Source organism: Schistocerca piceifrons, chromosome X (genome assembly GCF_021461385.2).
Source record: "Schistocerca piceifrons isolate TAMUIC-IGC-003096 chromosome X, iqSchPice1.1, whole genome shotgun sequence".
Taxonomy (NCBI): domain Eukaryota; kingdom Metazoa; phylum Arthropoda; class Insecta; order Orthoptera; family Acrididae; genus Schistocerca; species Schistocerca piceifrons.
In genome coordinates this window covers 270,414,889-270,441,848 of record NC_060149.1, presented here as the reverse complement: position 1 = coordinate 270,441,848, position 26,960 = coordinate 270,414,889, and the positions used below count along the sequence as shown (strand labels likewise).

At 42.0% G+C, this 26,960-nt stretch overlaps 1 protein-coding gene and 1 pseudogene across 1 annotated transcript in view; both read right to left on the bottom strand.

Moving 5' to 3' along the window:
- The window catches only part of LOC124722303 (plexin-B), a 968,210-nt gene that overhangs the window by 131,245 nt on the left and 810,005 nt on the right, over window positions 1-26,960 (bottom strand). Inside the window, exon 5 of the mRNA XM_047247485.1 lies at window positions 26,479-26,611. Within this exon, the coding sequence (XP_047103441.1) occupies window positions 26,479-26,611 (133 nt within the window). The remainder of the gene's footprint in view (window positions 1-26,478; window positions 26,612-26,960) is intronic.
- Window positions 5,514-5,631, bottom strand: LOC124723539 (annotated as a pseudogene).

The window sequence follows — 26,960 nt, the reverse complement described above, 5'->3', positions numbered from 1 at the left end:
CCCCCTCAGATTTAGTTATAAGTTGGTACAGTGGATAGGCCTTGAAAAGCTGAACACAGATCAATCGAGAAAACAGGAAGAAAGAGTGTGGAACTATGAAAAAATAAGCAAAACATACAAACCGACTAGTCCATGTGGAACATAAGCAACATCAAGGTGATTATGAACCTAAGAGCGCCGTGGTCCCGTGGTTAGCGTTTGCAGCTGTGGAACGAGAGGTCCTTGGTTCAAGACTTCTCTAGGGTAAAAGTTTGATTTTTGATTTTCAGACAATTATCAAAATTCAGGCACTCACACATAATCAACTTCGCTCTCCAAAATTCCAGGACATGTTCAGATTTGCTTGGACATATGCAGGATTTAACGGTCTACACACGGAAAAATTTGAAAAAATTAAAAACTTATGTTTTGACAGAGCACTGTGCGACTGTGAAACTGTTGCATTCATTTGTTGCAGTTTATGTGACAAATTCTTATGTTTTCATCACTTTTTGGGAGTGATTATCACATCCACAAGAAAACCTAAATCGGTAGAAGAATCTTTTTACCCATTCGCCAAGGGTACAAGTTAGGTGGGTCGACAACATATTCCTGTCATGTGACGCATATGCCGTCACCAGTGTCGTATAGAATCTATCAGACGTGTTTTCCTGTGGAGGAATCGGTTGACCTATGACCTTGCGATCAAATGTTTTCGGTTCCCATTGGAGAGGCACGTCCTTTCGGCTACTAATCGCACGGTTTTGCGGCGCGATCGCAAAACACAGACATTAAACTTATTACAGTGAACAGGGACGTCAATGAACGAACGGACAGATTGTAACTTTGCAAAAATAAAGAAAGTAAAATTTTGTCTCGAGGTTAGACTTGAACCAAGGTCCTCTCGATCCGCAGTTGCTCACGCTAACCATGGGACCACGGCGGTCCTCAGCACGCAAGTTCCTAGATTGTTGCATATGTTGTGCATGGACTGCTCACTTTGTATATTTTGCTTATTTTTTTCATAGTTCTCACAACCTCTTCTTGTTTCCTCGATTGATCTGTGTTCAGTTTTTCAAGGCCTATCAACTGTGCCAACTTATAACTAAATCTGAGGGGGCTGCGATGGGGAGTTTCCCTTGTGAGTAATTCGTAAAGGAAACCAAGTAGAAATTTGGAAAGGAATTAAAATTCAGGGTCAAGAAATAAAAACGTCAAGGTTTGCTGATGACGCTGTAATTCTGTACGAGACGACAAAATACTTGCAAGAGCAGTTTTGAACGAAATGGTTAATGTATTGAAAACAGGTTGTAACCTGAACATCAACAAAAGTAAAACAATGGTAATGGAATGTAGTTGAATCAAAATCAAGAGATACCGAGGGAAATAGATGAGGAACTGAGGCAGTAAAAACAGTAGGTGAGTTTTGATATTTGGAGTGCAAAGCAACGAACAAGCGCCGAAATAGAAAGGATATAAAATAAACACTGGCAATAGCAAGAAAAATATTTCTGGGAAAGAGAAGTCTGTTAACATCCAATGTAAATTTAATTGTTAGGAAGCCTTTACCGAAGGTGATGCAAAGCTCCCGGGTTTCCAGCCAGAAGGTACGGTTAATATACCACGACATTTAGATGTGTGTCATAATAAATGATGAACATGGCATTCATCGAAGCTTAGCGGTATCTTAACGCTGCCACCCGCCCTGAAACCCGAGAACGTTTCATCAGTAGCACACGCCGGGAAGATTAGATGGGTAAATTGAATAAGTAATGAGAAGGTACTGAATCGAACTGGGGAGAAAAGAAATGTGTGGTACAACGCCACTAAAAGAATGGCTCGGTTGATATAACATCCTGAGGCATCAAAGAATCCTCAGTTTCATAATGGAGGGAAGAGTGTGTGGAAGGAGGAGGGAGAGTGAAAACTGTAGTGGGAGACCAATGCTCCACTTCGTGAACACGTTCAAATGGATGTAGGTTGTAGTAGTTGTGTAGAGATGATGAGGATTTACGGGACAGACTAGCGCGGGAAGCTGTATCACACCAGTCTTCGGACTGAAGACCAGCACACACTAACATCTTATTATGATAGGTTATCTTTTTAGGGTCTTGGTACTCGGGAAAAAAATATAATTATACGATTCTTAAAAAATCGGAACAGCAGCAAAAACTGAGGAAAGAAAGAAAGTGTAGGGATGGCTAAAAGCATAGCGTGCATCTCGGCGTACAGGAACTCTTTGTGGCAAATAGTAACGAAAGTAAACACACACCATCTGGATAGCAACTTTTTATTTACGGACAACCGGTTTCAATTTGCATTGCAGATCGTCTTCAGGTCTAGTCGGCAGTCATTAAAACAAAGGCGTTTTTCGTTGCGGCACGATCTTCTCATGAAATTTCAATCACCAACTTCTTACTCCGAATGTGAAAATATTTTGTTGGCAGCCACCTACAAAGGAAGAAATCGTCATCATAACAAATTACGAGAAATCAGAACTCGCACGGGAAGATCTGACTGTTCGTTTTTCCCGCACATAGTTCCAGAGTGGAACGGTAAAGAAAAAGCCTGAAGGTGGTTCGATGAATCCTCTGCCAGGCACTTAATTGGTAACTGCAGATTAATCGTGTAGATATACATTTCAGGATTAATGATGAGCTACACAATAAGAGCTAAGAAACAAATGTTACAAACATATTGACAGGACTGTGTTCAACGTACATATTTGTTCTTGTTTGCAAAAAAAAGGCAGTGCAAAATTACCGAACATACTAGAGACTTTAAGAAACTTTCCTACATTTTAATGAATAAAAACAGAAATACGCCGAGGACTTACTGTGAGTTAAAAAAAGGGTGAAGAAAAAGGAGTCTAATAACGAGGTAACCATAACTACGTAAGTGTAATACATTTCATTTCACTTATGTAGTTATGATTATCTCGTGACTAACTCCTTTTTCTTCCTTTCTCTTTAACTTAAGTAAGAGTCGTCAGTGTATTTCTATTTCTGTTCATTAACATGAAGGAAAATTTCTTAAACTCCCCGATATGTTCGATAACTTTTCACAGGCTTTTAAAAAAATGTAAACCACAACAAAAATATACGATGCACAATCTCCTGTCAACATGCTTATTTATAACATTTGTTTTCATCTATTATTGTGTAGCACATCAACTATGATGAAAAGTACTACATTAAGGGCTCTTTACGTTCGAATTTTTATTAATTTTTTATTTAATTATATGTGGAGAAATAGTTTTACACCGTTTTAATGTACTCATCTATGACTTACGCACATGTCAAGTGACTAGACTATATGAAAAAATTTACCCACTACATAATTGTTTTTTACGTTAGTTTAACACAACGTCGACGAATTGAACGTTGGGGTGTCATGTACGTGCGAGTTCATAATATTTTTTGTTATTTCTACCATCCATGAGACAAGTGTTCTAATATCACTCTTCCGCAAAATAATTAATGTTATTAACTTTTTGTTCCAAGCTAGACCTGAAGATGACCAGCAACACAGATTGAAACCGGTTATCGGCAAGCGAAAAGTTGTATAATTATTATCACAAAAGGACCACGGTTTCTAAGACATGGCGTCAGTTATGAAATAACAAAAATAACAATACCGATACTACTGCGATTACTACTGCTACTATTGGAAACACGAGAGTTTTTTATGAGTAGTATACTCCGGCAAGTCTAATTTTCTGTAGGTATTTGCAGTGTGGCCTTGTGTGGAAGTGAAAAGTGGGCTATAAACAACTAGAAGTAATAGTAATAACGGCAGTGGCAGCAGCTAATGTTACTTAAAGCGGAAATTAAGAACACTAAAGAACTCAAACACCGCTACTGACATTCACATTACATCCCAGTCCATATATCAGGAAACGTCTTCTGTTGGGGAAATGGTGGAAAAAAGACGAGATCGATGTTTATTTTCGTATCTGTAATAAAAAATTCCATTTCTTAAGCCCAGTTTGAATTTCACCGGGACGTCCGCTAGAGGAACACGTGAATGCAGGTTGCATTAGCAAGTTAAAATTGATGATGGAAGCTTCACGCTGAATGAACAGCATTTGCAGTGAGGTGACTGGGCGTCGCACTGTGGGCAGCTGTGTTTCAAAATTAGCCGATAGCGGGCGCTATTCACGCGCCTCACACGAGGCACTGCAGCCGACCACTCGCCGCGATAACAGTTGCGAGCTCGCGAAGCCACGCGACACTGGCGCTCGCCGACCATACTTTTTTTGTTTTTGGCTTTGGGTAGCAAAGACCATACAGCCAACAGTAGACACAAAAGTGCCATATTAACGTAACTGCAATTTCCACAGTACAACAATAAAAAGAGATAAATGTACAAATGTAAGTTCTTGATGTAAAATAAGAACACTAAAAGACGAACACAGACGGCAAGCAGTAGTTACAACAGTGTCAAGTTAACATTAGTGCAATTTTCATAACAGAACAATGATAAGAGTGTGAAGTACAAAGTTAAGTTCACTGCATAAATTTAAAAGAAAAAAAAAGAAAAGAAACCAATACACACACAGATACAAAATCACGATCCAGGGTTCGAACTGGCCTATTCCAGAGGAGAGTGACGTCCACAGCAACCTATAACTGATATCTGGGCAACTGTGTCGATTACAAAGTTCCTAATGCAAAGTAAAAACACAAACAGACGTCCCAGTTTACGAATCGGGCTGGTCCCATGAGAGGACAAGATCCACACAACTTACAGGTCAAAGCTGGATACCAACGTCTTTTAAATAGTTCGTGAGAAAATAATAGCTTCATATATCGCATTGGATCATTGAAACAGCTACACGTGTAGCGACGGGGTAGCCCCTAGGAACCAATTTTTTGTACAAGACCGCCTACGTAGTCGAGTACTTCGTACTTGCAGATATGACGTGATACAGATCCGCCCCTGCCGTTGTGTCCTGATCACAGTGTACAGACGCGATGATTTTCAACCGGTGGAGGTAGACAGGGTAGCATCCTTCTCCCAGCTTCATGCAGATGAGAGGTCACATGACGTTTACTAAGCTTCAATGAGGTGAACCATGGCCTAGAAGAGACATTTGGTTCTATTGCCGCCAGGTGGCCGCCCTTACAGAGAGGGGATGCGTGCCATTCACAGACCATATAGCTTCTGAAGGAGTTCGCAACGCCAAAAATGTGTAAGTACCTTCTAGAGAAATGTAAGGTCTGATCAGAAGAGGTAACACATTGGAAGGCATTTCTTTCCAGTCAAGGCTGTAAAGAAAAGTGTAAAAATTCTTCTGGATGCCTAGTGCAGAACATGGCGATCAGAAGCTTTGTGGAAAAAAAAGCACTCCGTCTTCAGGCCACTAGTGTCCCATCGGGACCATCCGACCGCCGTTTCATCCTCACATGAGGGGCGTGTGGTCAGCACACCGCTGTCCCGGTCGTTATGATGGATTTCTTTGACCGGAGCCGCTACTGTTCGGTCGAGTAGCTCCTCAATTGGCATCACGAGGCTGAGTGCACCCCGAAAAATGGCAACAGCGCATGGCGGCCCGGACGGTCACCCATCCAAGTGCCGGCCACGCCCGACAGCGCTTAACTTCGGTGGTCTGACGGGAACCGGTATTTCCACTGCGGCGAGGCCGTTGCCTTTGTGGAAAGGATAGTTAATAATAAAACATTAATAGTAACTGTAATATTTTTCAATATTAAAGGGAAAAATGGAAACTGCTGCGTTACAACGTCTCAGGCGGTTGAGTACCTTCTCAGAAAGCTTACGGTAGTGTTACTGAGAATGCATTTCCCAGTGAAATTCTTTTTTCCGTTTCTTATACGAATTTCAACATAATAGCATAAACGATGGGCTCAAAGGCACCGTAAGTTAACTTAGATCTAAATTGATTCACCATAAAACTGCTTAGCAAGTAGAAAATGTGTTCCTAACTTCAACTTGCACTCATAACTTTGCGATTCGCGAGACGCCTGTGTCAAATGAACACGCTGACATTCCAGCTCAAAATTTTAACCTGACATAATCTCTCCCCTGCTTTTCTGAACCCCACAAAAGTTTTCCTGTATACCTTACTGAATGTTTACTCCCAAGAGTAAACATTTGGTGGAAATGGTGTTAGTCACAATTTATGGATTTTTTTTTCTACAAAAGAGCCTCATTTAATCTATCTGAAAGGTTCAGCATAGCGTACAGCAGTACGACCGTTTGATGCTGTAGGCGTTCCATCTCATCTTTAAGAAAGAGAAGCAACTTGTACTACCAATTTGCGAAACACGACATGCACTACACTGTAGCCTCAGCTGTTCGTTAGTATGTGGCGAAATGTTGTGAAAGTAAGGAATTTTGAAATCATTTGAGCAGTTACCAGATGGAAGACTCAACATTTTATCAAGCTGCAATGTCAAAAGTAAAATACTCATTGAATGTAGGCGATAATGCCTGAATCCTGCTGTTGCTTCTCTCCTATCTGATAGGAAATGTCAAGTGGGTAGGCCTATGGTATGACCGTTTATGCAGTGGAGTGTCGCGATATTCTTGGAATAGACGCGTCTTCCCTCTTCGGTTACGAAAAATTGGCTACTGTTATCAAAACGCTCATCGGACACATGTATCAATCTCACCAGTCACATGCTCTCATTCCATGAGACACAACGCAGAGATCTGGGATCAACACAGGTGGAAGCTAACGTCGCAATACCTCTTCGACTTTCTGACTATTTTCTTCTGATGAGAGTATATTCCATCACCATGTCTCGAAGCGGCTAAGCATTAACATGTCGTAGCTACCCCGGCCACAGACGCGGAGTAGTTGAAATCAAGAGGTTCGTAAGTCCTTGATGCACGGTATCACGTGTGATTCGCGAAGACTGTGTGTAAGGAATTCATAACTTGGAAACAGGTGCGATAAAGTTTACCTGGGTCAAAATTTTGACTAAAAAGAACTATAAACAAGGTTTATAATCTAAACATCAACCAGCCACAAATACACTCCTGGAAATGGAAAAAAGAACACATTGACACCGGTGTGTCAGACCCACCATAATTGCTCCGGACACTGCGAGAGGGCTGTACAAGCAATGATCACACGCACGGCACAGCGGACACACCAGGAACCGCGGTGTTGGCCGTCGAATGGTGCTAGCTGCGCAGCATTTGTGCACCGCCGCCGTCAGTGTCAGCCAGTTTGCCGTGGCATACGGAGCTCCATCGCAGTCTTTAACACTGGTAGCATGCCGCGACAGCGTGGACGTGAACCGTATGTGCAGTTGACGGACTTTGAGCGAGGGCGTATAGTGGGCATGCGGGAGGCCGGGTGGACGTACCGCCGAATTGCTCAACACGTGGGGCGTGAGGTCTCCACAGTACATCGATGTTGTCGCCAGTGGTCGGCGGAAGGTGCACGTGCCCGTCGACCTGGGACCGGACCGCAGCGACGCACGGATGCACGCCAAGACCGTAGGATCCTACGCAGTGCCGTAGGGGACCGCACCGCCACTTCCCAGCAAATTTGGGACACTGTTGCTCCTGGGGTATCGGCGAGGACCATTCGCAACCGTCTCCATGAAGCTGGGCTACGGTCCCGCACACCGTTAGGCCGTCTTCCGCTCACGCCCCAACATCGTGCAGCCCGCCTCCAGTGGTGTCGCGACAGGCGTGAATGGAGGGACGAATGGAGACGTGTCGTCTTCAGCGATGAGAGTCGCTTCTGCCTTGGTGCCAATGATGGTCGTATGCGTGTTTGGCGCCGTGCAGGTGAGCGCCACAATCAGGACTGCATACGACCGAGGCACACAGGGCCAACACCCGGCATCATGGTGTGGGGAGCGATCTCCTACACTGGCCGTACACCACTGGTGATCGTCGAGGGGACACTGAATAGTGCACGGTACATCCAAACCGTCATCGAACCCATCGTTCTACCATTCCTAGACCGGCAAGGGAACTTGCTGTTCCAACAGGACAATGCACGTCCGCATGTATCCCGTGCCACCCAACGTGCTCTAGAAGGTGTAAGTCAACTACCCTGGCCAGCAAGATATCCGGATCTGTCCCCCATTGAGCATGTTTGGGACTGGATGAAGCGTCGTCTCACGCGGTCTGCACGTCCAGCACGAACGCTGGTCCAACTGAGGCGCCAGGTGGAAATGGCATGGCAAGCCGTTCCACAGGACTACATCCAGCATCTCTACGATCGTCTCCATGGGAGAATAGCAGCCTGCATTGCTGCGAAAGGTGGATATACACTGTACTAGTGCCGACATTGTGCATGCTCTGTTGCCTGTGTCTATGTGCCTGTGGTTCTGTCAGTGTGATCATGTGATGTATCTGACCCCAGGAATGTGTCAATAAAGTTTCCCCTTCCTGGGACAATGAATTCACGGTGTTCTTATTTCTATTTCCAGGAGTGTATATACATGAAATTTATTCGCAGTTGCGAATACGAACAACTATCAACCGTGTATGGAAATGGCGACAGTGAAAATTTTTGCCGATTGGGATTCGAACCCGCATCTCTCACTTCATGTGAGTGGTCGCCTTACCCAATTTTTTTATCTCATTTTACTCGTAATTTATCGTTGTATTTGTTCGGGGCGTGCGTCCTATGACACTTGTTCCACTTCTTCGTTGATCCATTAAATCAGTTTATTTTTATTACAGAGGGCAGCTAACCCTCTTACCGAACAACGCTGAGCTACCGTGCGGGCGATCCGTGCAGTACTCACGGCTACACTCAAACTTCCATCTGTCATCGTTCCTGCGTACAACCTTACTAAATTTTTTAACTGAAAGTCGCAGTTTGTTATTGGCGGATAAATACGATATTGCAGTGCTTGTGTTGTTAAACACAACGATGCAATGTTCCATCGTATATGCATTAAAAGAGTTTATTGGAATAAAACCATGACCGGTTTCGATTTCTTATAAATCCATCTTGCTGGGTCTACGTTTTGTATTCGTTATTGGTCTCTGCACAAGGACAGACAAAATTTTCTTTCACAATTCGGTAAAATTCACGAAGGCTTTAGTTCTTTTGACCTCTGAAACCTTTCCATGAATGTTTTGATAAAAGTTATTAAAGGTGAAATGCGGTGAAAACTCACGTTCATTATAATTCTACGTGACGAAATCGCCCAGTGTTTTTGTTATGAATTTTAAAATTAACAGATTTGTGGACGTGCACTATGTGAGTGCTGTTCAGATCATTGAAAAACTTTTTAACCCACACCATTCTATGCTTAATGGTAGCATACACGACAAACATCTACAAAACGTGGCCCAGTTTCACATGAGAAACACAAACAATATTTTCAGAGATGTTGCAGCTGTAAAGATGTTAGGTTACCGATACTGTATGAGAGTATAGGGGCAGTAAAATATGTCTTTGCTAGTACAATGACATTAATTTAATAATCGAAAAGAGAAGTAAAGTTAGTTAAAATAATCTCTAATATGTTGTTCAACTGATTGGTTAGCATTACACATAAAAACATTATATACAAACAATAACAAATACAGTGTACAGTAAATAAGTCCAATAAGATATGTTTTTTGTTATAGTTCAAGTGGTTCAGATGGCTCTGAGCACTATGGGACTTAACATCTGAGGTCATCAGTCCCCTACACTTAGAACTACTTAAACCTAACTAACCTAAGGACATCACACACATCCATGCCAGAGGCAGGATTCGAACCTGCGACCGTAGCGGTCGCGCGGTTCCGGACTGAAGCGCCTAGAACCGCTCGGCCACACCGGCTGGCTTTGAAATAGTGATTGAGCTAAGTTTGAACGTGCACTTGTAGATTCAATATTTAAACTTAGCTTAATCACTATAACAAAAAAAAATCTTACTGTGCTTATTTACTCTACGCAGTGCTTGATATCGTATATATATATAAAACTCTTTTATGTGTAATCCTAACCGTTCAATAGAATTCCATGTTAGTAATAATTATAAATAATTCTACTCCTCTTTTCCGTTATTAATTTAATTTCATTGCACTAGCAAAGATATAACTTACCGCGCATATACATTCTCACAGCACTGGTAACCCAATTACCACTGTATTAAAAGGTTCGCAGAAGAGCTTCTGTAAAGTTTGGAAGGTAGGAGACGAAATACTGGCAGAAGTAAAGCTGTGAGTACCGGGCGTGAGTCGTGCTTCGGTAGCTCAGATGGTAAAGCACCTGCCCGCGAAAGGCGAAGGTCCCGAGTTCGAGTCTCCGTCGGGCACACAGTTTTAATCTGCCAGGAAGTTTCATATCAGCGCACACTCCGCTGCAGAGTGAAAATCTCATTCTGGACCACTGTATTAACGTTGAAAATATTGTTGATGTTTCTCACGTGACACTGGGCCACATTTTATAAATGTGTATCGTGCGTGCTGGCATTAAACATAGAATGGTGTGGTTTAAAGATTTTTCCAGTAAACTGAACAGCATTCACGCAGTGTACGTCCTCAGATGTGTTAATTTTGAAATTCGTAACAAAAACACAGGGCGATTTCGTCGCACAGAATTATACAGAATGTAAGTTTTCACCTCGTAACACGTATCCTTCGTAAATTTTACCGAACTGAGAACAAGAAATACTGTCTATCACAGTGCAGCAAACTAATAACGAATACAAAACGAGGTCCCTGCAAGAAAGCAAGGAAACCTGTAACAACCGTCTGAAGATGGATTTGAAAGAGGTTCTAAACCAGTCATGGTTTGATTCAAATCAACCTTTTCAAGCCGTACTTGTAGCTGGTTGCTGTTTAAATTGTAAACCTTGCAGTACTACATCCACGGTTCTCAAACTTTCCATTTCGAACAAGATAACTAGCAACTGTAGAATTTCGAAGATCTTCCAGGAACCAATTCAGAGGAGATTTAAGAAAAGAAACTGCATGGATCAGTATTTTCAGGTGCTATCCGTCGACTTGTTCAATCGAGTCAGCACAATGCAACTGCATTTCCAAGAGTATGAAGGAAGGTTAGAGTTTAGCGTCCCGTCGGCATTGTGTTCGTTAGAGAGAGTGCATTAGCTAAAACTGTCAAGGAAGGGCGAGGAAACCTCTTAAGAAACCGTCCCGATGTTCTCCTGGTTTGATTTAGCAAGACAGTGGAAAAGCAGCACCAGAATGGTGGGATGAGCATATCAACCTTATTTCTCATTAGTAAATTCAAAATGTCTCAGATACTTCAAAAAATCGCTTGGACAAGCTTAACGATGCCTTCACTATATTAGGTATCTACCGAACAACTTTACTTGCGCCCGCTTACGTGTTTGGCGGAACACAGCTTTTTTACCGGTACTTCGAGATATATCTCTTTACATATGTAATACCTACTTGACTCTGAAGGTGAAGTCGGTGGTTTCCTTTGTGCTGATGAGGGTTAACTTATCTTATTTTTTTAATAATTTATTTACTGGATGAACGGTATTGCCTTTTTATAACAGAGGTTTCTCTCTCCTTGCAAGTATATGACTGGATACATACTTAGAGAGTTTAAGGTTGTTTGGTTGATTTCGCGGAGGGGACCAAACAGTGGGGTCATCGGTCCCATCGGTTTAGGAGAAGGGAATCGGCCGTGCCCTTTCAAAGGTACCATCCCGGTATTTGCCTGAAGCGATTTAGGGAAATCACGGAAAACCTAAATCAGGATGGCCGGACCCCGGTTTGAACCGTCGCCCTCCCGAATGCGAGTCCACTGTGCTAAGCACTGCGTCAAATCGCTCGGTAGAGTTGAAGGGTCGTTAGAAGAATTTTCGAAGAAATAATTGCAAAATTATAAGGAATACGAAACTGGGATTCTGTATCCGAGGCGCAAACCTATTTCTTTTTCAGCTGGTTGTTTCCTTATCATGACTACCTTTGTTAGTAACGCAGAAAAGGTGCAACAGCCTTAAGAAAAACGTGCGAAACAATCTGTACTGTCCTCTATGTCGTTGGCAGAGACTACTGATTTTCGTTCCTTAAATTTCTCTCGTCCTCAGTGTAGTCAATTCCGCTCCAAAAGTAAGCATTCATGTAGATGAGATTAATAATAAAAATGTAATAATTCCAGAAAACAGTGACCAATTCGTCAGGCCGAGTCGAACTCATGTGTAATTTGTTTGCAATCGTTAAATGAAATGATATGAGGTCATTTATCATAGGGCTATAATTCGGAGATTTAATTTTATTCCTAAACTGCGTAACAGTGTAATCGCGACGCTCCGATTTCGCACGGCTAAATACGCAAATATGTAATAGGGTAATAATTACTTTAATTGATATATCCGCGTGATTAAATATTTAATGTTTATATTGCTGATCAAACGCATTTTGTAAATATTTTTAATTTACAGGCTGATGTTGATCGATATGCGTGCAAAAACGTACAGTCCAAAAATAATCTAAGGACTATGTTACACAGCGGAGGACTGGATACCTGTACATGGAAGCACTTTTCGCCTGTTCGCCTGGAGTAGAAAGATAATGAACTACATTTAGGTTATATTATAAAATTCAGAAGGTTTGCTTTTCTGTTCTACTGAAGAAGGGTGAAGAAGCGGGAAGCGGGGAGGGGTGGGGGTGGGGGGAAGATGTCGGAAAGAAAGGGGGGAGAGTGGTAGGGCTTGTGTGGCTGGAAAGGGTCGGGGGGGAGAGGATAAGACGGAACTTACAGAGGAGGAGATGAAGTCTTATCTGTAAAGAAAGCTCGTACGCCTTTAATGGCTAGGAGACACATAAGAGCAGTCCAGCAGTAGAAAGAGAGGCTCTTCTCACTTGCCCACGCTTGGCACTTTTCCTGGCGACCAGTTAAAAGCAGCCTGCGACTAAATGTCCTTGTATGGTGGAGATAAGCACTTAATTCATTTGCTGCCACGTTGCAGTGTAATTAACAGTGATGTCATCTATCAACCAAAATGATGCTATTAAATTTTTACCTGTCTACGTGCAAGCGCGATAGGAAAAAATAAAAAGAAAACTGAAGCACAAGGTTCTCTGACTGGTCATTTTGATAAGCACGCAGGAAAAGTTATTTATATTTATGAATGCAAAACATGAACTTAGAATGTTCCACAGTATTTATTTTTCTTCTAAACCGATTTTCGGTTTACAAGGAAAATAAATACTACAGTACATTCGCAATTCGTGTTTTTCATTCATAAGTTTGTTATTGTTCTGCGAAGCTGTGAGGAAAGAGTTCATTAATATTCCAAACTGTTAACTAACCTGTCACGAAGCGCAAATGTAACGGAAGCAAAGTGGCTTTTCAGCTACGAAATATCTATCGTTCGTACCAACAGATAAAAATCATTAAGCACTCACGAAGCAGCTTAAACTCTGCGACAAATTTCTTGTGCTGAAGAATACCTTTAGCTTGTCGTTACTGCTACAACGTGATTTAGTTCAAATCTGTGACGACCGGATACATGTCACGCTGAATCATGCAGTTTTACCTAGTCATATGTACGCCCCGATAGCTGAGTCGCCAGCACAGTAGCTCAGCGTGTTCGGTCAGAGAGCTTGTTGGCCTCTGTAATATAAAAACTGAGCGGAAAGAGCAACAAACGGATTTCAGCGGATACAATGTCAAGTCCACAACGACCAAACACAACGATCAACAACGAACGAAATGAAAAAAAAAGTGGTCAGCGTGACGGATTGCTATCCTACGGGCCCGGGTTCGATTCCTGGCTGGGTTGGAGATTTTCTCCACTCAGAGACTGAGTGTTGTGTTGTCTTCATCATCATTTCATCCCCATCCGACGCGCAGGTCGCCCAATGTGGTGCCGAATGTAATAAGACCTGCACCAAGGCGGCCGGACCTGCCCCGCAAGGGCCTCCCGGCCAATGACGCTAAACGCTCATTTCCATTACCTAGTCATATGGGAAATAGTTTTCTCTAGATTGTAAGTCACGTGTGCTTGTATTTTTGGGAAGTACAGTATTGCTGTGGCGGTATTAACGTATTTACATTCTGCTGACATCCACAAAATATTCGTTTTACTTCCAACGAGACTACAAAATTCTATGATAAAGCTTTGATATATCAGATTTTTATTGCAAATGTAAGTTCCCCTTTTTTCAATCTGATGTACAGAATTAATCACCATAATATTTCATAAAGGGCTCAAAATATCGGGAAAAGGATGTTAATAAGTAATGGTTGCGTAGTGGGAAAGTATTGTGTAGAATAGTTTATATTCGCGCCTTTTTGCACAGCGAAATATTGAAGCAACATGTTTCTTTTTTTTTAATGGATCGCAGTGATTTTTAGTGAAATATAGAGCTCTTCAAAAGAAGATTACAGTGATTTAAAGCTCGATAGTTGTCAGTGAAATGTTTCGCAAAAAAAATAGCTGTGCGATGTGCTAAAAGAGAACGCAAAATTGTAGGCACTGCACAGTAAATATCACCTAATTGCACTATGTTGGCAGGTTTAGCATATTTCATGATTAGTTCTCCGAGGCATTTCAGTGCAAACCTTAGCAAAATGGTTCAAATGGCTCTGAGCACTATGGGACTTAACATCTGAGTTCATCAGTCCCCTAGAACTAAGAACTAGTTAAACCTAACTAACCTAAGGACATCACACACACCATGCCCGAGGCAGGATTCGAACCTGCGACAGTAGCGGTCACGCGGTTCCAGACTGTAGCGCCTAAAACCGCTCGGCCACACAGGCGCAAACCTTAGCAAGTGTTATATTCTGTACTCATATCTTCAAGACTTATTGATTAAAAAATTGTAAAAATGTGGTGTCTCGAAAACTCTTGGCAGGGAGAAAATTTAAAAGTATTAACCATAGTGTCATGTACAATTACATATCGAAGACCTTGTTCTGATTCTCTCTGGCGCTTATGGAATTTTAGGAGCGTCCAAACTTAATGAGACTTGGCGTATCGTCTCGGCTGTGGCAACTGATATCCAATGTGAGAGAGTATTGTGGCAAAGGGAAAAATTTGCTTAATAATCTGACATTATCTGTTATTCGGAGAAACATAGAAAAATCAATTGTTTTTGTTTTATAATATGCCCCTTCCTGTGTAAGCTGATCATTATCGTTTGTAAAAACGGGGCTGTGCTTAAAACAATTCTGTAAAAACATCCAAACCCCACAACACAACACAACGTCAGTCAGTCATCGGCACTTCGTTCTTTCGTCACTGGACTTCCGTATACAAAGAGATTATACGAAGAGTTCTCTGTAAGAACAGGAAACGAAAACATTTGTTATTAGTTCAGACTGGTTTAATTAAAGGTGGGGAGCTCCACTGACGAGGCAGTAAGCTGTTAGAGCATCAGCAGAGATAGAAGACGGCGTCACCGCTGACAAAGGAACTTGCAGATAACTCTCAAACAGTTAAGTGGAACGCAGGCATTCATTTCCAGAGGTGCTCGAGTAAAGGATACTCACAGCGACTGGGATGGAATCAGAGGGCCCGTTGACGTACTTCAAATATACACAGGTAGCCGTTCCGCTGAAGCTAAACAGCTCAAAGTAAATAATCGCTCCCTGCGGAACGGACGCAAATTGAAGTGGAGCCGAGCGTAAGAAGCCTTGCGCCGCGCTGCGGCAGACACGCTTCAGGCGACGATCAATCATTCTCTCCCAAGTGTCAATTGTCCGACCCTGCACATGTATAGACAGAATAGCTCCTTACGTTCAATCGCACCATGCAGAGGCTACTTATACTTTTTAGTTCTTTCGGTAGTCTATTGCGTCAATAAGAGTCATTGCAATTTCTTCTCAACTACAAAGTCGGAAGTGATCGTAGCTTTTTAGTGAATACTAGTTAACAGAAATGTCCTCATAAGCCAGTTTCATATGATTATTGCGTTAATTTTAGCACCTGTGACGGGCAAATGCTGCACGTCACAGGTGCTACAATTAACGCAACACACAGAGAATGGTTTCGAGAACAGGAAGATCACCGGGGCTGTCTTCCTAGACCTATCAGCAGCCTACGACACAGTCAACCACCGACTGCTCCTGGGGAAAATATACGCAATGAGTAGGGACTACAGACTAACCTTACTGATTGGAAACCTACTACAGAATAGAAGATTCTTCGTGGATTTTCAGGGACAGAGAAGCCGGTGGAGGATACAGAAAAATGGCCTCCCCCAAGGAAGCGTACTGGCCCCAACACTTTTTAATATATATACTAATGACCAGCCCCTCCCCCCAAGGCACCGAAAGCTTCATATATGCAGATGATTGCGCCATTACCGCTCAAGCAGACAGCTTTGAAACTGTTGAACAGAATTTGTCAGAAGCCCTCGAACAGCTTGCCATCTATTATAAGGGGAACCATCTCAAACCCAACCCAGGGAAAACCCAAACCTGCGCCTTCCACCTAAAGAACAGACAATCTGCAAGAAGACTACAACTTAACTGGGAAGGAGTGCCCCTGGAACATTGCGAAACACCATAATACTTAGGCGTCACCTTGGATAGAGCACTCACCTATAAAAAGCACTGCATGAACACTAAACACAAAGTAGCCGCGAGAAACAACATTGTGCGCAAACTAACGGGCACTACAATGGGGGGCACAGCCTGGAATAGTGAGAACCACAGCTCTTGCTTTGTGCTATTCAACAGCGGAGTACGCGTGCCCTGTATGGTACAATTCTAGCCACGCCAAGCAAGTGGACATACCGCTTAATGAATCCTGCCGCATCATCACAGGTTGTCTGAGACCAACCCCGACTGATAAATTGTACTGCCTGGCAGGCGTGGCCCCACCAGATATTAGAAGGAAAGTAGCGGCCAGGAAGGAAAAGACAAAGGCGTTGACCTCACCTGCCCACCCGCTGTACAAACACCAGCCAGCCCGCCGTCGACTAAAATCTAGAAAAAGCTTCCTGCACACAGCAGAAAACATCGTCGGGACACCGCAGCAAGAGAGGCTGGCAATGTGGCGAGAAGACAACGCGCACCTTGGGGAATGGTTAGTCCCAAATGAAGAACTCCCTCCCGACCATATGTAAGGATGGACGACATGGAAATCTCTTAATAGGCTGCGCTCTGGTGTCACACGATCCAAAGAGAATATGCGCAAATGGGGCCTCTCAAATGAACCGGCGCTGTGTGACTGGACACACTCAAACCACCACCCGCCTCACGCAGTGTGTGCTGTGCCCAGGCACCTGAACCGTGAAGGATTTGATGAATGCCACCCCGGAAGCGCTGGACGTGGCCAGTTTCCGGTCCAAGACTTCATAAAATAAAAAAAAACTACTTGACCCTGCTTATATATCCGTATACTTTTATACTCATTTTGTATTCGTTATATACTTGATATGTATGTGTAAATCAGTCTGATTTTATGTACGATTCTTCTGACACGATTAAATAAAGAAAATGTGATTATTCACTGGTGGTCGAAAAAGCTGCGATACCATGAAAGATTCGTAGGAGAAGCATAAAATGTATGCCACATAATACGAACTTTGGTACGAATATAATTTTAAAGTTTTATAAAACGAAATTATTGCTGGAGGAACTGTAATTTTGTGATCTTATCGCTGTCGGTAGTAGTACCATTACATCAAAGGAAAAAATGAGAGACCCATTTGATGAATATCTTCTACCAGCCTACTCATCTCACAGTGTACAATTAACTTAACTTTCGTGTTATAAGTATGTACACAACTTCTAGGTGATCGAATTCGTGTCGTCGTGTTCCATCTATACAACGTAACGCGGAGATTAACGCCATTTGTAATAGAATCATTATTTGAAAGAGTACGTTTATAGCAGGGTAGAAAGAAAAGCGATTAATATTAAACAATCCGGAAACAGAACATAGTAAGCATTATCATTTAAAGTAAGAAAAGTATAGCGTAATGACAATTATTAAATTAATATCATATCTTCTTCATTCGTGTGGCCATACTGTCCGTAGTTGCTTTATAATTCATGAGGGTATTTTTGATCCGTCGTTGCAACTACAAAATGCGTGATTTTTTCACCAGACGCGTTTCGCTTTATTTAGGTGAAGCATCATCAGTGGTGATGATTTTTTCATTTTTTCGGTTGCTTTCTCGCTTACATCAGGAAATGCCGTCTGCTAACACATCGTTGTTTTTCTGTGTTAGACACTGATAATTTTCGTCTACTTTTTAGATGTTTTGGAGCACTATGCATTTCTCACAACACACTTTTATGCACACCACTGTATTCTGTTTGTTTTCGTACTTCAAGTATGTCTACGAAAGTACGAAAACAAACAGAATACAGAGGTGTGCATAAAAGTGTTTTGTGAGAAATGCATAGTGCTGCAGAACATCTAAAAAGCAGACGGAAATTATCAGTATCTAACACAGAAAACCAACGATGTGCTAGCAGACGGCATTTCCCTATGTAAACGAAAAAGCAACCGAAAAAATCACCACCACTGATGATACTTTGCCTGAATAAAGCGAAACGCGTCTGGTGAAAAAGTCACGCATTTTTGTAGTTACAACGACGGATCAGAAATATCCTCATATAATATCATATCATTACATTGATTTTTATTTGACTACTGACATTGTTACTTATTCTTGGGTTACAGCTTAATATATTTCGTTATTCTGCAGAAGGTTCAGTTAAGAAGGTACGAAACTTTAAATTCTCATCAACGACGAGGTCACTAGAGACGAAGTGCAAGGTTTGAATGGACAAGAATGCGGAATTCAACGGAACCGACCCGCCATTCGCTTTATTCGATTTAAGGAAACTACGGAAATCCTAAAACTTGATGTTATGGCTGGCATAAAGAAAAAGCACCTAGTCCCTGGTACGGGTGCGGCACTTTAATCACTGCGCCACTTCGCTCAAATTGTTAATAAGACGGGCGAGCGTTGGAACGTGGCGAATGATGTGGAAGAGAGTCGATAGGTAGTTGCTAATGACTTCTAGGAAATTGTTTGCCCAGTTAATAGGGGGTCATAATGTCATGACACAGGCAGGACAGTGAATAATCGTATTCTCTGTGCTGAAAAAAATGTATTCCAGATAACATTTGATTGGACATATTCTCGTTGGAATAGAGGCTCAGAAATGTTCTGAGGAAAGGATGCTACTTTGCTCTCTACAACTCCGACGACATCTGTTATTTAAAATAGCTGAGATCCGATTAAACGTATTATAGTTAGCAGCTGGACTGTTCCCGCCGGCAATACACCAATGAGCGCCTGGCGTTGTCGGCTCCTATGTTGCCACTTCCCCCGCGCAAAGCGCTAGTGCATGCTAGTTCTCAATGAGCCGTTTCAGTTAGAGATTCGTGTAATGTTTACTTTCGCGTGATGTACGACGTGTAATGAAACTAGTCGAAAGAGAATCAGAGAGGAAGCACTGTACACATCTATACCATTGGCAAAGTTCAAAAATTTTGGTCAAATGTTTGAGTGGGGCGAAAACAAAACAACCTAGAAATTACACACTGAATTTTTTTCTGAAATTTAGTAGCCAGACTAAGAGTGGGAAATGAACAAATGGGAGTATCAAATTGACCATCATGAAGTATAGTTCTCCAAACAAAAAAAGTTTAATTGATTGAGAGTAATTAGGATAATTGAGAAAAATTTATTAGTGATTTGGTGGAAAATTGAACTGTTTAACGAACAGCTTCTGCTGAAATAAAAATATTTGAAAAAAGAACGGTCAAATGTTTTGTGAAATGATTTGCCAAAAGGTAAAAAATAAAATAGATTAGAGAAACACCTGATGCGTTTCTGACTGATGCTCGAAATCATGTACAGGAAATAAGCTGCAAAATGAGAATTTACTGTTCAGCGTTTAGCTTAGACTTTTAGAATTTCGAAGAGTACTGCACGTATTTGTCTGTGTCTGGTGGATTATGCAGACAGTAGAGTCTCATTCGCTGTACACGATTTTGAAGAGCATTCAAAAAGCGCATCAAATGTTTATCTAATTTATTGTATTACTTTTAGACAATTTCACAAAACATTTCACCGTTTTTTACAATCCTTTATTTCCGCGGTTTTTGTAGAAGGTTGAGACTTCAAACTTCATATTTGTTACGAGTTATATATTGACGAAAATGGCCAATAAATGCAGTTCTCGGAAGCTTACACGTATCCCACGTACTCCGTTGCAGAATGAGGTCTTTTGGCAATAAACGAAAAATTGTAGTTCCGTGAATTCAGTAGTTTCGAGATAGGACGTGGTGAGTCTGAAGCTGTTTATCTGACAGGAAAATTCCACACGTTTAAAGAAATTATAACTTTAGCCTTAATTAAAATTAAGAGCAGATTATTGATATGCTGAGGGGTGCTATACAGATCTGTACCGTTCGCTAATTTCAACAATAATAACCTCGTTGCGGAGCGCCCGTCACACACACACACACACACACACACAAGCGCGCGCGCTAATTACGGATTTTTACGTGATTTTTTTAGAGGAGAATAGACTTTAAAAAGACTTGCTTTCGCTGTGGAGAGCTATACTAGCCGCCTGCAGACATTGGTCGCAACTTCGGCCCTTAAACGTCAGACACAAACTGATTACAGTGGATATGGGAGAAAAGGGGATTCTTTGCGTCAGATTGGGGGGGGGGGGGGGGGAGGAAGTGGGGACTGTTAATGGAATATTTTAAAATTATAATTCTCATACAAATAATTCAGCTGCCATTTTGCAAGGCTTAGTGGAGCCTGTTTCTACCACCACGGATAATTCCACAGACAATCGCACGTCGTCCTCCGTGTGACAGTCAGATAAGTTGACCATTCAGTTATGACATAAATGACGGGGACGATTACAGTTATATGATTAATCAAATCACGAAACCACACAAACAAAAGAGCGCTACAGACTACCATTGTTCGAAAAACTGTGATGAGAAATTATAACGAACTGTATTTTCTATTAATGACAATAGCACGGGGGCCATATTACGATGACACAGAGGCAGCATACAGTACTGTGCGTTGACACTTGTTTTAACACGCTGCAGCACTAATCGTAAGTAAGAGAAAAAAAATAAATCGATGAAATGACAGACTGTTCATTACTAGCAGAACACGTAATGCGATAATAGCAAATGAAACCCAGTAAAATCCAGATGGTGCTCAATACACATTTGAAAATAAAATTCTCCATCATATGTAAATATACTTCAGGAAATTAATGATGCAATAAGCGAAGAAGTCGACCGACTATATAGGGCGAAAATGATGTGCGAGCACGTTTGTAACATAGCAGCAGGCTGAATCGCACGTATGAAAATGAATTTTCTGTGAAGAGCTTTCCAAGTAAGTGATGCGTGGAACTGTATAGCTTCATTACTCTGCCCCTGAGTACTCTCCCCCCCTCATAGAGGAGCGTATAATCAAACAAATAAGAGGAAGAGTCGTTAGGGGAGCGATTCTCACGCGTTACATCATTAGCGTGAGAGATCTTCGAGCACAGAATCCCATTCTGACTTAATGGAATAATCGTGACGAGAAATTTTCACTGTAGCGTCCGGAAGGACTTCGTTGTCTCCACGATTTTTATGTTCCACTGACGAAATGCTGACGTGAATGCTATGTACAACGTCAAAAGCACTATTTTTGGAAGAATACGGTTATTTTATGTGCAACTCGCCGGGCAAGAGCTGCACATTAGGGATGGGAAACACCGACCGGTTAAAACCGATACGGTATTTTAATTCTGAATGACCGCTATTTTTCGGTATTTGTTTTATCTCGGTTAGAACAAGTGTTTTTTTATTTTTTACCTATAACCGAGTAAAAAGCGAAACATCAGTTAGCCATAGCAGCAGTGCTAAAATTTTTCGCTTTTAAACAAACCTTTTTAAGAAACGAGTAATTTTTATTCGTAAAATTTAAATTGGTTTAAAATATTGCGTTATTATTGGAAATGGGAAATGCGATCAGCGCTATTTTAATAACAATGAAGACAAAAACGAGCAACAAACAGGTGACATAAGAATTGGTACAGCATTGCTGAGACAATTATGTCACTGTTGCCGTATGTCGCGCCTTAAGGTACGCCTGTTGTGCAGCGTGCAAGATTTAGCCCCACATGGTCTAAACCGTAGCTTCCCGCTGTCATCACTGGACATCCGTTGTATTGCAGAATGGTACCACGTGTAGGCTGGAACTATTTTTACGAAGTGACGTAGCAATGAAGTACAGTGCAACATTTGCCTTAAAAGATTAAGGATTTTTCTGCCATTTCTATGAAATACTAAAAGAGGAAGGCAGTTATAGTAACAGTAATAAATTAAAAACTTAAGAACAGTTCATTCATAGCATTAAGACAGAAAGAAGCTGATCTGTTGCCTGTGTCTACATAATATGCCTTTTATCTGCTTGTACTCCTTGCGAACGGACAAATCAACAAGAAAAACAGAACCTCAGTTTTCATCTTTAGCGTGATTATTTGTAATGCCCAAATGGTGGTATGATCCCCGATTACAACATGCTTTTTGAGCAGAGTTTCAAAAAATTAGAATCAATAGGAGAATACTGGTGATTTTTTGTACCATTCAGTCACTTATCATTTTTCGAGAAAAGCAGTGAGTGGTTGACGGGCTTCGTTTTCTTTTATTTGCCTCTTTAATTTAATAGTGTGATTCTATGTATCTTGACACTGACTGAGTCAAATTTTTTCAACCTTTGTTCGATTTCCACGTTTATTAAAGGAAATGATAGGAATAAACAACCGAAAGTAGGTTATTTCAAAACCGGTTATTTTGAGCTGTTTTAACAGTCAGGTTAAACTGGTGTGAAAAAAAAAAACGATAGTACTGAAAACTGATTGTTCGTTGATAACCGCCATCCCCTTTCTAGAATCAAAGTCCCAGAAACGAGATGAGGCACGACAGGGCTTCCGCGCAACCAACGTTTGTCAGAGTCGTTTAGTTAAACCCGTTGTACACTGTGTGAAATGCTGACACGTTGCGCGCAAAAGAGACAGGTGATACAACTGAAAAAGACGGAGACGAGAGCCAGCTACGAGGCATTTAGAAATTCTCTTTCGCATGGCCCGTCACAGATTGGCTCATGCAGTGAACCATCCGCTACCGACTACTGAGTGATATGTAAATCGCAGGGGTGCCGATGGAGACGCAGATAAAATTTGCATGAGAGGCGGCCCTGCACGACCAGCGAAAAGAGTACATTAAAATGATTGTCAAACGAAAAATTCCATCGGCTGTCTACACAATTTGCAATTCATTTCCTGCGGCGTGTTTTCCGAAGACAGAGTTCGATCTTGAACACCATTATATATCTGTCAAGTACGTTTCATTCTGGCGTTATTATGTTGTATGTCACACCGCGCGACAGAGTTCCACGGTTCCACAAATATTTGTCTTTAATTCGGAAGTTAGTAACATAATGGCTGAATTGACTAACAGGCTGAAACATACTGATTCATTCACTAGTTACACTGAACTTCTGTTCGATTGCTGTCACAATAAAGAGGCGGCGTGAGTTTCGTACCACCTGCTTTCTCTCTCCTTTCATGTCATAACCAAAATTTATTAAAAATGAGTTACTTGTTCCACACAATTTCCCTACCTAGGTTGCCTGTTAACGCTCGAATAGTATGGTGTAGCCTTATAGCCTCACAACTCAGAAAATACCGCGACTTGTTAATTTCTACCTCGGAGGAATCACGTTAAAATGTCCCTGCGTTTTTATTTAAATTTTTGTTGCCTTGACGTGAAGCCGCGAAGGATTCCTTTTATAAGGCCAGGGCCCATTCCTTCCACCCACTGAAAGGAAATCTAACTTAGGATTCCATCTCTAATGATCTCAGCGTCGTCAGGAGATTAGAAGCGAACAAAAAAGAAAACTAGAGCGTAATGAAGCCGCAATAAAGTGGATGCCAGTAAGAAATAATTATCCTGTTGCTGAATGTGGCTTAGAAATAAATGGAGAAGATAAAAGACGTTCGTGCCAAAACAAATGCCGATGAAATACAGACATATTGGGTCAGAAGCACGCTATACGGGGAGTCTCTTAACGATCAGGGAGGTGTGAGACAACAACTTTCAAATCTGTTACTCGATAACATTATATTCCTACGCTATGAAAAGGTTTCAACTCCCCTGCGTCTCATACACGCTGAGGTGACAAAAGTCATGGGATAGAGACATGCACGTATAGAGACGGCGGTAGTATCATGTACTCAAGGTATAAAAGAGCAATGCATTGACGGAGCTGTCATTGTACTTAGGTGGATCATGTGAACAGGTTTCCGACGTTACTCAGGACACTGCCTACACTACGCTTGTCCGTCCTCTTTTAGAATACTGCTGCGTGGTGTGGGATCCTTACCAGATAGGAGTGACGAAGTACATCGAAAAAGTTCAAAGAAAGGCAGCACGTTTCGTATTATCGCGAAATATGGGATAGAGTCTCACAGAAATGATACAGGATTTGGGCTGGAAATCATTAAAAGAAAGGCGTTTTTCGTTGCTACGGAATCTTCTCACGAAATTCCAATCACCAACTTTCTCCTCCGAATGCGAACATATTTTATTGACACCGATCTACATAGGGAGGAACGATCACCACGATGAAACAAGGGAAACCAGGGCTCGTACGGAAATATATAGGTGTTCATTCTTTCTGCGCGCTATACGAGATTGGAATAATAGAGAATTGTGAAGGTTGTTCGATGAACACTCTGCCAGGCACTTGAATGTGATTTGTAGAGTATCCATGTAGATGATTATGGTCGCACGACGGCCATTAACAAACTTGGGACGCGGAATGGTATTTGGAGCTGGACGCATGTGACATTCCATTTCAGAAATTGTTACGGAATTCAGTATTCCGAAAGCCACAGTGTCAATAGTGTGCCGAGAATACCGAATTTCAGGCAATACCTCTCACTACGGGCAACGCATTGCTCGAGGGCTTTCGCTTGACGACCGAGAGCAGCGGCGTTTACGTAGAGCTGTACGTGCTAAAAGACAAGCAACACTGCGTGAAGTGTGGCGACATTTAGCGTTAATGGGCTATGGCAGCAAACGGCCAACGCCGAGTGCCTTTGCCAACAGCACGACATCGGCTGCAGTGTCACTCCTTGGTTCGTGGCCATATCGGTTGGACCCTAGACGACTGGAAAACCGTACCCTGGTCAGATGTGTCCCGATTTCAGTTGGTAAGATCTGATGGTAGGTTTCGAGTGTGGTACACACCCCACAAATCCATGGACCCAGGTTGTCGACAAGGCACTGTATAAGCTGGTGGTAGCTCCATAATGGTGTGGGTTGTGTCTGCATGGAATGGACTGGGTTCTCTGGTCCAGATGAATCGATCATTGACTGAAAATGGTTATGTTCTGCTACTTGGAGACCATTTCCAGCCATTCGTGAGCTTCATATTCCCAAACAACGATTGAGTTTTTATGGATAACTACGCGCTATATCACTGGGCCACAATTGTTTGCGACTGGTTTTGAAGAACATTCTGGACAATTCGAGTGAATGATTTGGCCACACAGATCGCCTGACACGAACTATATGGCACATCTATGAGATATAATGGAGAGGTCAATTCGTGCACAAAATCGACAACACTTTCGGGATAGGGGCAGAATGGCTGAAACTTTCTGAAGGGTATTTCCAACGACTTGTTTAGGAGGTATCCCACGACTTTTGTCGCCTCATTGTAAGTGTATAAGAAGTTTCTCGTCTGTCATTGCATTCATTAATGGGGACTAAGTTACACAAAAGGTAACGCCTTCCAACGGCATGAATATAATGTTATTTCTGCTCCGTTTTTCCTAATGAAAAGGAAAACGGGAATGCGCATACGATGGTGCGTATCTCCACTCATCGTGGTACACCAAACTCGAAAGGAAAAGACGTATTACTCGTAACATACATGGCTTCAGTGCAGAAGAAGCAATAGCAGTACTAAAAGGGGTATGTACGATCGAAATTAAGCATTAGAGAAGATAACAGTAGTGTCGGCAGCAGTTTTCAAAGAAACAGTAAAGAAGCCTAGGGAAATCGTAGGACTACTAAGTGACAAAGTCCGTTTGGACGTGAACGAAACCAGCGTCGGAGTCACGAGCAGTAGCTGAAATAACCGTAGCAGCTTTCTAAAAATGCGATAATTTGTAGTAAAACTGCACAAAAATGAATAGTGCTGTTAAGAAGTATGCAAACCACAAATTATATCACTGAAAGTTTCTCATCCAGATTTGCAAGTTTGAGGCTTCAGTAATCAAAATTTCGTTAAGCAAAAGTTAACGCCTGGATGTTGGTGATTCTTGAAATTACGAAAAGGCATTGATCTTTGTTTCGTGAGACTTGGTCAATATTCGACTACGTGAAATGAGATAACAAATAGCTGTAAAGAGACAGAAGATACTCGAGGTGAAAAATTTAGGCGCCTTCCCCTTGTATAAACTGGAACCGATATAAAAGAAAACTGAGTATATGAAACAAAATCTTCACTGTGCAGAGAAAATACTCTTGTTTGTTTTAGTAAGATGATCTCTTATAGAGAGCGGCAGCTTACCGTTGTGACTTGAGACACGGGTATGCGATCGGGCAGCACCTGCTCGAAGTCGATACACTGCTGGCCTGTGCCCAACGACAGCCACCGTGGCGACGAATGGCTCGCCTTCTGACAGGCGCTGCGCACCGTACACCTGCAACATTACAACAAACATCACAGAATCGCCATAAACAACAGCTTATACCCAGAGTCGCGCTCTACCAAAACTACAGTTCGGTAGTTTTGGTACAGTACATAAATGAAGTAGGAAACAGTAGAATTGGCTCTGAGCACTATGCGACTTAACTTCTGAGTTCATCAGTCGCCTAGAACTTAGAACTAATTAAACCTAGCTAACCTAACGACATCACACACACCCATGCCCGAGGCAGGATTCGAACCTGCGACCGTAGCGGTCGCTCGGCTCCAGACTGTAGTGCCCAGAACCGCACGGCCACTCCGGCCGGCAACAGTAGAATTACCGTTAGTATTCGTAGCATTTG